Source organism: Cibotium barometz, chromosome 38 (genome assembly GCF_041138505.1).
Source record: "Cibotium barometz isolate CiBa-2024 chromosome 38, ASM4113850v1, whole genome shotgun sequence".
NCBI lineage: Eukaryota > Viridiplantae > Streptophyta > Polypodiopsida > Cyatheales > Cibotiaceae > Cibotium > Cibotium barometz.
This window is the reverse complement of record NC_141083.1, coordinates 12085859-12099997: the sequence shown is the minus strand read 5'-3', so window position 1 is coordinate 12099997 and position 14139 is coordinate 12085859. Positions and strand designations below refer to the sequence as shown.

Sequence of the window (14139 nt, the reverse complement as noted above, 5' to 3'; positions counted from 1 at the left end):
AAGGAGAATTATTTTTTATTCCCTTGGGCCACCTAGCCGGACAAGTATGAAAAGAAAGCCAAAACCAAACCTCAGCTTGGAAGTTGGGAGCCTTTCTCGAAAACGTTCTTTTTCATTCGGATGCATCTACCTAGGTATGCATGATTGCAGACAGTTCACACGCCCACCGATGCCTCCACAACAGGACAGCTTTGACGTGACAAACGGCACGGCAGAGCTTTTGATACATGGACAGCTCCCTTCCTGCAATCCACAGGTTTTCTGGTGGCTTCCTACTGCCGCCCATAACCTTCATCAAACACAAGCAAAGCTTTTTTGTGCACTCAACCAAGTTAGGCAACCAGAAACAGAAGTTGCCAAAAAATGTGTCAATTCATCTCCACATCGTGCAGATCATCGATAAAGAACCGAATAACTGACGTACTTCAAGTTTTCCATCTTGTTTTAGGGTTTCCACAAGAGAAATCTGCTTAATCAGCCATGGAGTTTAGAGTTACCTCAAAGAAATCTGCTACAGAAGCAGCTATGAAGTACAGGGTTTTCGATCTGATGCCGAGCTGTTTAGGATTTCTCCAAAAAGCAATCAGGAGAAGGCGATGGCGGAGCAGTACTGCAGCGGAGAATCAAGATCTGGATTGTTTGGCTGTAACATGTGCTGAAACGCCATAGCCATGTGGGCGTATCCAGCTTTGATCTGCAAACAGTGGCAAGCATATGCGAAACGTCCGAGTCACCATGGGTACCTTTTGCTTAACTGTCTAATCGAACAGGCCCCTGCGAAGAAGAAGCAGGTAATCTCTCCATATCTTTCGACTCAGAGGGCAAAAACCTTTGCGTTTGGAAGAGGCTTTCCAATCATATGCCGAACCGACAACATGGAAAGGTCAGCGCTGATCCTGAGGGAGTGCTGGATATTGTGTTCCTCTCCCAAGCTTTGCAGCTATGGAGGTTGCAGAGGAGCTTGCGCTGCACAGTAAGTCAAAAGAAAAGGGAGAGAAGAGCCCGCCCATGGTGGAGCCTTTCAATGGTGGATCTCCCACTCATCCGCCATAGCCATATCAGCAGAAAAGCTTCCCACAAAATCTTGCTGCCCCACCATAACCAAAATCACTACTGGTGTCCCGGCAGAAAAGCTTTTAACACTGCATAATCTCCATTACACGTTCAAACTCTCATGTCCCTCTCCCGCTGTTCTTGCTTTTCCTTAGCTAACATCACCTTTGCCCTCCCCTTCCTCCCAACCCCTCTACACCTTTCTTTGTTTATATAGACTGCCAAAGTGCCGCTTGTTGCCATACCAGACAGCTTAAGCTTCTCTGTGTGAGAAAGCTCTGCCAACTTTTGCAGTAAAACAATACCGTGTCTGGTTTCTGCAGCTCCCATCTTGCCTGCAATGTCACCTAAACACTTAGCTTGCTTTTCACCTGTCAGAACTGCTGCATAACCTGCAAGCTTTACAAGCTGGCCTTGTCCATACTGCATCAACCTCTGCATGCTACAGTACCGTACTCTTCTCTCTCTTTCTCTTTCATCCCTCATAGAGCTAAGCTTTCGAACAGACTTCTTCCTTTCAGCATCCTTTTCCTCACTGCAGCTTTTTCCTGTGTAAAACCGTGATGTGATTATGAAAGTGAGAGAGCACGAGGTTAAGAATTCAGCTTCTACAAGGCTTTGTGTGCTATCTTGACATCTGTTGTGGTAAGCCACGAGAAGGTTTTCTTGACAGGAAGCTAGAATTCAACAATGGGAGCTCTGTATGATTGGTCTAGCAGCTGCAGGCTCTGCAGTTGGGCGTACAACGATAAGCTTGACGATCCTGAACTGGCACGCTTTGATAGCTTTGACAATGACCTTCTACCAGCCTTAGGAGCCAGAAGCCAGAGCTTCTTGTCCATCAGCAAGAACATAATCCTTCCTTATGATCCCCGTTACAGGTCTTTCACCTCTTTTACTTAATAGCTTGCACTAGAATATCATCAAGGCTAGTATTGCCTCAGCTGTATTGTTAATTTCAAACAAGCACATCTAGTCTATTCTTTGCACACGCATCCATATATTTAATGCCATGAAGGTGATCATTTATGCAGCAAGCGTTATGAGTATTTTTCTCATTTAGCTTAAATTCTAGTTCAAGTGCTAAAGTTCCATGTTCAAAGCAGAAGGTTTTGATTTTTATGGGCTATTTTAGAAAGCTTTACATTAGCAGCAAGAAAGGCAGATGTCCGCCTGAGGGTGGTGACAGCACCTTACCTCCACGTCAGCAGTGGAAGTACGCCATCCTGGGGGTGCCTCTTGGAGGTCTCCACACTGCCTTCCTGTCCTGCTGCAAAAGAGGCCTGGGCGGCACCTCAGGCACAGCGCTGCCATTATGTGGATAAAGCACCATCCTATGTGGACGGACTCTTTAATACTTCTCTTTAATTTTCTAACATGCTGACATTTATCCCACCATCTTTTCGTTTTGCAGATGCTGGGAGACCTTTCTGATTTTTCTGGTCATCTACACGGCTTGGATGTCGCCTTTTGAATTGGGATTCATCAACACACATTTATGGCCCTATATTACTGCAGACTTTGTAGTGGACTGTTTCTTTGCTGTTGACATCTTTCTTACATTTTTTGTTGCATATGTGGACTCAAAGACGAATCTCCTTGTGAACAAGCGGTCTGAAATTGCTGCAAGGTATAATCTGGCTGTATTCTTAGGTTAGCTTTAACATATGCATCAACGGCCTGCAGGTAGAGTTTATCACCGAAGCTCTAATTTTATATTGCGTTCAACTCTGCCTTTCTGCACGCTCTTTATGTGCACAGGTACCTCAAGACAGGCTTCGCATTAGATGTTGCATCCACTTTTCCCATACAGGCACTTGCACTCTCGCAGAAGTATAGGCAAGGTATAACTTACAGTGCACTCAACATGCTTCGCCTTTGGAGGCTACAAAGAGTCAGTAACTTCTTCACACGGTAACTCAAATTTGCTTCTACGAGAAACGTTTCTAGTTAAGTTCAACATTGCATGCTGTAGGATGAAAATCTTATGGGACCACATTTAAATACCATCTTTTGTTGCAGGCTAGAGAGAGACATCCGCTTCACCTACTTCTGGATACGAAGTCTAAAGCTGCTGTGTGTGAGTCAAGCGCTTATTCTTTCATCATTTCACACTCCAAAAACTTGGTGTCTCCAACTTTTGCATGAAATTGAACAATGCTTTTGGTAAGATGAGCTTGCTGTATTAGCCAAATCACCATGCTGGGCAGCACAGCCTGCACTTGATTTGAGGGGCACATGGCTGCTGTCTGTCCCCTCCCAATAGACTAGCAGAGTTTGTGGGGCTGACATACAATGCCTTCTATGTTGACACATAGGCTATCCTCGGACGGTGCACTACTAAGAAAACTTAGCATAGGACGTGCATTCAATGGGTATTTAAAAAATCCTTTATCCGTTTAATAAAACTACCCCTTTTTCATAATAAACTTGCGGATTTTTTTCCAAAGGGCCATTAAAAACCCCCTTATGTAAATAGACTTCTTAAAAATACAGTTTAAAGAACTCCTCCCAATGAACCCACATTATGGGCTTACATATTTCTGGGAGGACCCCCCAAGAGGTTATCTACCTGTTGGGGTAAAGGCGTTATGCCCACCCTTATAGTGTGTACAAGCCCATAAGTTATAGTACATAGTACACTTAGTACTTTTAATGTACTAAGTGCACTATGTGTACTAGTGCAATATACATGTGTGATAGGGGAGTCACACACTCATGCCTCATGAGTTGACTTATCCCCACAACTCTCTCTCTCTTTCTCTCCCTTGTGCTTCTCTGTGTATGTCTCCCACATGACCTAATTCCTGATGGAGTCACACACTCACTTGATGAGTTGACTTATCCCCACAACTCTCTCTCTCTCTCTCTCTCCCTTGCTTCTCTGTGTATGTCTCCCACATGACCTAACCCTAATTCTCCCATCACTACCCAAGGATGACCTTTATATATCAAGTCAACAGCCAATGGCTTGGACACAAAGAAAGAGCCCCCTAAAAACAAGATGAGGTGCATTTTGGTGTGTCAACCTCCACAGCAGCCCCCTTGATGCAAACACTCTATTTGAAATGATAGGACACAACAGACCTAGGCGAAGACAATAGTAGGAGCTGTTCTTACTAACATGGACTACTTGTTCTTGGTCTTGGGCTCGTAAGAATTCGGAGGAGTACCTATATGAAAAGGCCCCAAGTTTGTTTAAGCTCCAAGGAGAGGACTTGGTAGCCCTTCTATGCAGACCCTTTGGAGGAGATGAAAATTGCTCAGAGTCAGGATAGAGCAGCATGAGAGCGCCTTTATGAAACCCCACAAAGTTGAGTCATTATTTCTCAGGCTGGTGCAGATTGGAAAGGGCAGATGGAAAAGGCTAACCAATGTGGGATGGAAGATTTTCGGAGGGTGAGCATAAGCCTAGCAACAAGGTGGGGGATGCCAGGACAGGTTGGCAGAACCAGCGGCAGACAGCTGGCAGCCTAGTTCAAGCCTGGTGGCAAGTAAACCTGCAGCAAGCGGTCCACATGACAGCTAGACAGGGGGGAGCCTCTCAAGGGACATTGAACAATGGGGGGAGGATGAAGGATGCCAAAAGGCAGATTGGGTGGGGAGCCATGCAGCAAGAGTCAGGGGGTCTCTTGCTTCTCTTATTATTCGATTAAGGGCTTTGAGGAGTTTGGATAGAGATGACTTGCATGGCCCTATAACTTTCTCCACAACAAAATGACTAAAATTATCCAAAAGAGCTTTTTCAAAATCAGGCGTTTTGTCACCATTTGGCCACGCAAATGGTCCACCCTTGCTTTCTCGCTATGTGTATGCAATGGACTGGCATCCATGGCTATTGGTTTATGCTTATGGATGGGATTGACGCATGTCATGTGATACTATAGACGTGATCTTGTACTAGGACTTCATGTGTTTATGCCCAGGATGTCATGTTTGGCATTAGATGTTTCATGGGACTTGTGTCTGTGTGTACATGCCTGGAATATCTGGTGGACTTGGCTTTCCGTTGGGACTTATGCTTGAGTGTACATTCATGGAGGATTGGCTTTCCGCTAGGACTTGTGCCTGTGTGTACATGCCCGGAAACTCTTGGAGGATTGGTTTTCCGCTGGGTCTGGTGCCTCGTGTACTTGCTCAGAAACGTCCCTTGGGTATAGTATCATGAAAGGGGATTGTCCATATCAATATTGTATTGCATAGCATCTCATGTGCTTGCCTGCAAATTGAATTTGCATGCTGTTTTCATGCTTGCATGACCAATGTGTAGTTCCGGGTAAGGGGACGCTTGCCTGTGAACCGTGCATGTGAAACTGTCTGTTTTGCTGACATGGTTGTGTTGCATGTGGACGGGTGGTAAGTATTGGTCGAATTGCGTTAATTTATCTCTTAGGACTTATTGTTAATTTATAAGTGAGTGTATTCACACTTTAATAAGTTTTAGGCGACCAAAACTCACTTATAAATTATGTCTAGCCCTATGTACACACTCACTAAAGTCTCGAGGCGGTCACAACAAAATGTCCAGGTGCTCAAGCCTTATTCCTTTGTCCAAAGTAAGTATCCAGCCATGTGTCACCTCCACCTTGCACCCCTTTGCACTTACCTTTTGTAGGTGGACGCCTCTCTCCCTTCTCAAAAGTGGGTGCCTATTTCAAGAGGGCTAGATGGTTGTATTCTATGCACTTCTACTCTCCCAACTCCATATCCAAGCTTGCTAGAGTATTTCTCAAGCATCTAAGATTATTGCCAGGTCATTGTTTCTCCTACACACTCTCAATGGCTCAAATTCAGCAAAACAGTCCATTTGTTTGTTGTAATTTTTGGTCTTTTAGCTGAAAACCCTAATTTCAGCCATCTTTTCTTAAGTAGAACCATAGGGAAAGCTTTTCTAGGGTTCCTTGCATCTGCTTAAAGACTTGTCTCACGAAGAATCACGACAAATTGAAGATTTCAGCCATCTTTTCTTAAGTAGAACCATAGGGAAAGCTTTTCCAAGTTCCCTGTGCCTGCACCTGCTTAAAGACTTTTGTCGTGAAGGATCACGACAAATCGAAGATTTCAGCCTTCCAAATGCTTTCATTATGAAGACTTCCATTGTCATTGACTCTACTTGCAATTGGTAAGCTCACATGACCAATTATGGCAACAAGTAGCAAGAGGGAAGGGCAAGACTCCATTCTCACATATCCCATGTAGTGTTCTCTTGTCCTACGTGCTTTTCTGTTTGGTTGGAACAACAGAGAGTAGATGGAAGGAAACATTAGTGTGTGAAGGCAGTTCCTTGGAGACCTTCATCAACAACCATATTGTTTGCAATATTGTTTTCATAGGCATCTGGTTAGAAATGCCTATGATGCCATGTACTTGATTCTCCCATGATCAATATACATTATTTGAGGGAGGGGCCAACTGTTCCGGTTCACTATGCGTCTCTTTTCAAGTCAGTAAATTATATTTTGTATCACGCTTGTTGTCCATTAAATCTTAGTGCATTTAAGTGTATTGATTAGTATTGTGTTCAACCAAACATTCCACGCCAACCAGTGGAATTACAGGTTTTGTACGTGTGTCAGTTTTTGAACTCCTCCTTCATTTTCCATTCCCATTGTTTGATTTTGTAATAGATGAAGTTTGCGCTTCAACAAATGCTTTCTTTTTGCAGGTTACTTTGTTGGCTGTTCATTGTGCAGGCTGCTTCTATTTCTTGCTTGCAACATGGTACCCAAAAGATAAGGATGATAAAACCTGGATTGGATCTGTGCTTCCTGGTTTTAGAGAGGAGAGCCCGTGGATTTGCTACATTTATTCTATGTACTGGTCGATAACAACTTTGACATCAGTTGGCTATGGTGACCTTCATGCCCAAAATTACACGGAGATGGTGTTTGAGACTTTCTACATGTTTTTCAACCTAGGGCTCACAGCCTACTTGATAGGCAATATCACCAACCTGGTCGTGCATGTGACAAGCCGTACCCGGAAATTTGTAAGACGTGGATTGCAATAAAGACGCAAGCAGAAGCATGTTTTGTGCCATGTTGTAACCAACAACCAAATGTGTCTGATACCCAGTTATGTTGCTACAGAGAGACTCTGTTCAAGGCATTTCAAACTTTGCAGAACGGAATCGGTTGCCACAAAGACTGCATGCTCAAATGTTAGACCACATACAGCTGAAGTTCAGAACCGAGAGCCTGAAGCATGAGGAGATCATGCCTCATTTACCGAAAGCAATCCGTTCTACTATTGCACAGCATTTGTTTCTCCCCACTGTGGAGAGGGTCTATCTGTTTCAAGGAACTTCACATGACTTCCTTTTACAGCTTGTATGTTGCTCAAACCCAAGACCTCTGCTCTGCACTTCACACGGGATTGATTGTAGAACTTGTTCTTGCTTCAAGTCATTTGATTGACATTTTCAGTGCTGTTCTTTGTCATGCTAAAGCACTCTGGTGGTGATTTAAGGTTACAGAAATGAAGGCAGAATACTTTCCACCAAGAGAGGACATCATCCTACAAAACGAGGCCCCCACTGAGTTTTACATTGTAGTATCAGGAGCAGTGGTAAAACAGCTCTCTTTTGCTTCATTCCTTTCTTTGAACTCGGCCTCTTCCACTGGGCTCTAGCCCAAGTGGTGGGGCTGCTGTGTATTAGTTCCCAGGTTCGAAATTTCACATCATAGCCTAAGGTCATTTATTTTTCTGTTGATTGGCAGGACTTGTACACATGCGATAACGGCACGGAGGAGGTATGAGCTTCCCATCATATGTTCTCTGCTGATGATTAAAACTGTTTCAGTAAAGCCACAGCACAGAAAGTGGGAGCACAGGGTCTTAATAGCCATGACATCCTTTAAATACCTTGCATGGAGATCTATTATAGGTCTGTGAACAAAACATTCTGTTGCCTTTTTAGCCTACCTGCTGCAAGAGTCTACTACAGCCCATAAAAGCAGGTATTGATTTCCTTGAGACAGTGCTATGAAGCCTCTCACACTTCTCACATAGCACATGCCTTGCAAGTTAGCTCCCCTTTCTGGTTTTCTTCCGCATATACCATTGTGCCATTGAGCTTTAGCCCCCCACTTGTATTTATCCAAATCATCCTGATGTAAAATTGCTCCATTTGCTGCTGGACATTGTCACCTCTGGCGTTGGTCTCTGGCTGCTCTTCACACACATGCCAGGGATGAATCTGCTTCATGCCTGCCCTTTTATGTTACATCATTTTTGGTAACCAAACATGTAGACCACAATTCTGTGGTGCTTATTTATATGTAGCAGATACATTTGAGACATTATTTATATGTAGCAGATACATTTGAGACATTCTTCTGCTGTTTGCATTCAAATCTATCAAGACTTGCTCCATTGTAACAAGGTATCAAAGCACAATGCTGTCTGTATGTTTGTAGCAGTTGGCAGAACTTGCAAAATCAGGTGATGTTGTTGGCGAGATAGGAGTATTGTGCTTCAGGCCACAGCCCTTCACAATACGAACCAAAAAACTTTCACAACTATTAAGAATCAATCGGATCAGTTTCATGAACATAGTGCAAGCCAACATGGTGGATGGACAGATCATGGTGGACAACCTTTTTCAGGTTCCAAAATCCGTGCTTATTGAGGTGTTCACAATACTGACTTGGCTTTGCTACTTGCCAAAGGCTGATATTGATTTAACTTTTAATGACAGCACATGAAAGAATCCAAAAGTGCACACATTCTAAAGCTTGCAAAGGAGATAGAGGAAACAATCGCTCTTGGGAGAGGGGGCATAATGTTGAGTCTTCGATATGCTGCATCAGTAGGAAACAGTGAGTTGATGCTTCAGCTTCTGATGCAAGGGATGGACCCAAACACAGCAGATCATAGTGGGCGGACACCTCTGGTAAAGTTGTGATGCCAACCATTTTTCAGAATAGTTTTCTAAGAGTGATGGACTGCTAAAGAAGTTTCCTGATAAAATTGCCAAGTGCTGCATTGCTTAGTTTGAGAAGTGACATATTCTTTTAAATGTATTCAGCACATAGCAGCAGCCAATGGGCACATGGAGTGCATTCAAGTTCTCCTTGAATATGGTGCTGATCCAAACATTCAAGGCAACTCTCTCTCTCTCTCTCTCTCTCTCTCTCTCTCTCTCTCTCTCTCTCTCTGTAACAACCCAAAAAAAAGAAGGGAGAACCCCTTTTAGAGATTTCAAGAAGTGTGTGGTCGACTCTGACAAGCCTGCAGATTCCTAGTTTGTGTATTCATTTTTGGGTGATGACTTGATTGAGACCTTTCGTGGTTTTTGCATTGTATTTGGTCCCATAGGTCATATTTGGACCCACTGGAAGTTAATGCCTCTGCATGTGCAATGCATGCATGCATGTATGTATGTGTGCATTATTTACACATCAGGATCCGAAATGAGGGATCATGTTCCCATACCCTGCAGTTCAGTGCTGGCATATAGATCCACTGGATTGGCTATAATGTTAAAAAACTCTTCTCATCTGTGTGCGCGCGCTCGTGCGCTTTCTTATTGTATGCACAGGATTTTAAGCCATATATTGTCATGGTTGTATTCAAGCCATTGATGTGTTCAATGAAGTTTCTTAAGGTAACAGAAAGTTTTGCCTAGCAGTAATTGTACTGATTAAGATAGATCTTTTTGCAGACAATGAGGGCAGTGTTCCCTTATGGGAAGCCATAACGGCACGCCATCGGTTGGTGGCTCAGCTGCTATGGGAGAACAATGCAACTTTGAACTCAGAAGTAGAGGGGGAGCTCTTATGCAGCACAGTCCACGACACTGAGGTTTTGCAGGATTTGCTCAATTATGGAGCGGATATCAATTCAACCGGATCAGATGGCTTGACAGCCCTTCATGTGGCTGTGGCAAAGAATTTGCCTCAGGTTGCCAGCATTCTTCTATCTAGAGGAGCCAAAGTTAATGCTCCCATTTGCTTGACAACACAGCTAGGTCGGGAGAGTCACATGAGCCTGCTTGATGGCCTTAACCCTAATTCCACAGACTTGTTGTCTCCATCCAAAAGCTTGGATAAGCAATCCATGTCAAAGGAAGAACACCACAGGAGACAGCACTGTCTTGTGGAACAACACTCTGCAGCTAACCTACAAGAAAAATGTCATGGCTTCCCTGGTCCTAAACCAAAAATTTCCACAAAGCTGTCAGGAAAGGGGGCCAAAGTAATGAATTTTGAGAAGTCCCTGTTCAGAGTTGTCTCTGCACCATTCCTGCACAACAGAGTCTGCAATCTGGCAGAGATTTCTTACCCAAGGCGAGTTACAATCTTCAAACACTATCCCACAAGCAGAGAAGCAAAAGAAGCACGTGGCAAACTGATTGCCTTGCCGAGGTCATTTGAAGAGCTAATGAAGGTCGCAGGTATCAGTGAATGAGACTGAAAATGCATGCATTCGTCTGCCTTAAAACCCCCTCCCCCCTCCCCCCACCCCCACCCCCACCCCCACCCCCACGCGCCCCCACCCCCCCCCCCCCCTCTCTCTCTCTCTCTCTCACACACACACACACATTCCCATGTACTCCCTTACCCACCACACCCCCACGCTCACGTGCACACACACACAAATACATGTTGTGAGGCATTGATGATGCATTGTGCTTAATTGTTGCAGGCCAAAAACTTGAAATAAAGCCAGAGAAAGTGTTCTCTGCAGATGCTGCAGAAATAGATAATTTGAGTGTCATACGAGACAACGACCATCTGTATTTTGTAGACCAGCAAGAGCTTTTCTTGTCCATATAAAACACACAATGAAGGCAATTACCTGACAAGTAACACTGGAGCTTGCAAGGGAACATTATGGGAAAAAAAACAAGTCCGTAAAGAGGGTGCCAAATGCATTCATATTGCTACCTCAATTTAACCAAGCAGATTCAAGTTCAAAGTCGAGAAAAACCACCACCACACCAAAGTCCAGTACCTTTGCTTCATCTTCCTCTTGAAATTAAGAGGGTGGAGAGTGCAATGGGAAGGTGGGGAGAGAAACGGGTAGAAATGGGAGAGTGAATAACGAACAGGATTCTAGGCTAGCACCTGCAGGATCATCAAAGTGTTTATTGCTTATTGGCTAAGGTAACAAACAAGTGCTATAAAGAGCTAAATGGAACACAGAATAAGAGACTCACATTGCAAAACACACATGTTGGGGCACCAGCAAAAGCATTGTATTTCATTCCATTCTTCTTTGTTCCCATTCCACATCTCAGCTCTCATGTAAGTCCCACGTATGTGTAACTCTCAACCACTTCTTGGTGTGAAATCTTGTAAGTCCTATGTTTAATGACATAATCCCATGCTCTATTATAGTAAGTAGTCTATGTGCAAACCTTAGGGAAGTATGACCATAGTATATAGATGGCCAAATACCAAGTCAACAAACTACCGGGCAAAGTGCATAATTATCTATCTAATGCAAATTAAACCATTACTAGTGCCTTGTCTGGTTGGTATAAAGAGATGATGTTACCGAAGTAAATTAAAAAATGTATAAGCAAGGATTATAAGAAAAGATTACCTCTATAATAAGAAAATATTTTATGGTTATTGATGAGGGGCAATTGTATAAGTTAGGATAGATCAAGTATTACACAAATATGTTTGTGATCAATGAATAGCAGGAAATCTATAGAAATGTCATCAAGGTATTATGAAGATGTTACAAACCGAAAGTAAACTCAAGCAAGTTTATGGTGGCATACCATGCTTAAGAATGCTTGGAAGTTTGCTAAGGAATGTGATAGCTATCAATAGATTTGTCAATTAGGTCCAGCATCTCTTAATCAAGTGTTACCCTTAGAATCTTGTTTGAAGTGGAGATTAGATTTTGTGGGTCAATTTTGACCTTCTACTTAGTGGATCAATAATAATTATATCTTGGAGAATACAGATTATTGCACCAAATGAATGGAAGCTTATGCTATTAGGGATGTTAAAGGAAGATATGTTACCAACTTTCTTTATGATATGGTTACTAAGTTTGGTTGCCCCAAGTTCTTAATGTTATGACTCATCATTTCACTTGATTATTGATAAGAAATCTATAGTATATCGTCTATAAGCAAATAGTTAAGCTGAACCCACTAATAAGATTTTACCAAAGATATAGTGATTAATGAGAATTAGATAGACTTTGATCCAAATCCTTACTTGACTTTATGGGCTTTTTGAACTACTATAATCTATGATTCCCAATGGAATTTGTGATTTTCAGCCTTTAAGTAGCCAGGTTGTTTTCAAAGGATTTGGAATAGCTTCAGCATCAATAGATTTTTGCACTAAACGAAAAAGTGATTACATGGATTATGTGCTATAGAAGTAGTTTAGCAACGCTAGAAGCTTGGGGTGGAACAGAGTATAAATTTTAAACTTTTTTTAATTTTGTTGTTCAATGGGTACAACCCTACCAAATTGTTCAATGGGTACAATCCTAAAGAAACGATGATGCAATGGGTGCAACCCTACCAAATTTTTAAAAAGTTGGGTCATTATTACTTTTGAGTTGGAAACACTAGATGGCATGAAATTTCATGATGTCATATTAAAGCCATATTTCAAAAAACTTTCTTAAAAATTGAATGGTGAGCAAATCCTTTAGTTAATGATGATAGAGCCCATTAACCTAGTGAGAGGTTGGCACATGAGAGTTGTGGGGAGTAGTTTAACTTCCTCTTATATTTACTTGATTTGAGAATAAATCCATGTTTTTTCCTATGAAATTATATATATATATATATATATATATATATATATATATAAAACTAATACTTATATTATATATGTAAGGTATCCTTATGTACATGAAGGCTAGATACATATACCAAGACTCAAATAAGCATTCACACAAAAAAACCCACATAGTAGCCAAGAGAGGCAACCACAAAAAACCATAGGAGCCAAGGGAGGCAACCACAAAACCCCACATAGGAGCCAAGGGAGGCAACAATGGCCAATTGAACAAAACGTGAACTGAACCTTGGGTTCCAGAGAGACTGACCAAGAAATCAATCCCCATCTTATGGGCATCATCCTCACCTCCTCAGCCTTCATTAATCCTATCCAAAATAGTTTGAAAGGCTATAGAGTCCCTTTTATTTATTTATATATTAAATATAACAAGTTAGCCTTAACTTGGCATGTAAGGACTTTTATGTTATTCATCACTATCACTCTAGAGTGAAAAGGGAGAAGCACTAAGTCCCATTTTTTTCTCCATTATCCAATCAACTATCTGTTTATTTGTGCAATCCATACCCATAGGGCCCCCCAACAAAATTCTAAACACATGGCCTCTAGATACAACCTCATAGCCCCACCTGCTAATATCAAAGTTATTATCTTCTATGAGACTTATCATTTTGGATTTGAAAATGTTGCATCTTGAACCAAAAGCTATAGCAAATCATTAGGGTGGATTGCCACAATAAGCAAAAGAGGAGCAAGGGGGCAACCCTTTCTTACTGACCTCTAGAGAGTAAAGGATCCTACCACAAAGCTATTAAGAAGTAGCTTTGATTTGGCTCCCATACATAGCACATAAATTATACATGTATGAAGAAACCAAATCCTAGAATAGAAAGCACTCTATTGGCAAATGACCAATGAGCTCCACTCTATTGACAAATGACCAGTGAACTCTATTATATGCCTTCTTCAGATCCAGCTATAGCATAATGCACTTATAAAACGAGCTCCTTGCCCAACAACACATAATAAATATTTTCAATGATAGATCTCTCCTTGATGAAGCTATGATGTCTAGGAGAGGTAGGCCTTTGCAATAAGAAGGTCATTTCGATTGCTACCACGTCTGCTAAAATCTTGTACAACACCATGAGCATTGTAATGGGCCTCCACTAAGATAAAAGTTCACAAGTAGTTTGCTTGGGGTTGAGTTTAATCAGCCCCTCTTTAACTTCCCTTTCAACCCCTTGCTATCTAAAGGCTCTAAGGGACACACTCCCCATTTCTTATCGAAATTCCAAGAAGAAAAGCCCATCCCGCCCTCGACTTTTGTCATGACCCAACTGTTGTAGTGCTTCCAAGCACTCAT

At 42.2% G+C, this 14139-nt stretch overlaps 1 protein-coding gene across 2 annotated transcripts; it reads left to right on the top strand.

Moving 5' to 3' along the window:
* The first annotated feature begins 837 nt into the window (after nt 1–837).
* Nucleotides 838–11375, top strand: LOC147616356 (potassium channel KAT3-like). 2 transcript variants are annotated; one of them, XM_086777410.1, is made up of 13 exons: nt 838–1934; nt 2468–2683; nt 2815–2967; nt 3076–3133; nt 6719–7042; nt 7143–7382; nt 7522–7620; nt 7773–7805; nt 8475–8660; nt 8753–8947; nt 9083–9158; nt 9719–10450; nt 10702–11375. In XM_086777410.1, exons 1-13 carry the CDS (start codon nt 1744–1746, stop codon nt 10830–10832), a joined length of 2634 nt encoding a protein of 877 aa, XP_086633536.1. In that variant the 5' UTR covers nt 838–1743; the 3' UTR covers nt 10833–11375. The 2 variants fall into 2 exon arrangements, with proteins under 2 accessions (XP_086633536.1, XP_086633535.1); XM_086777409.1 differs by having other exon boundaries at nt 8472–8660.
* Nucleotides 11376–14139: the final 2764 nt, after the last annotated feature.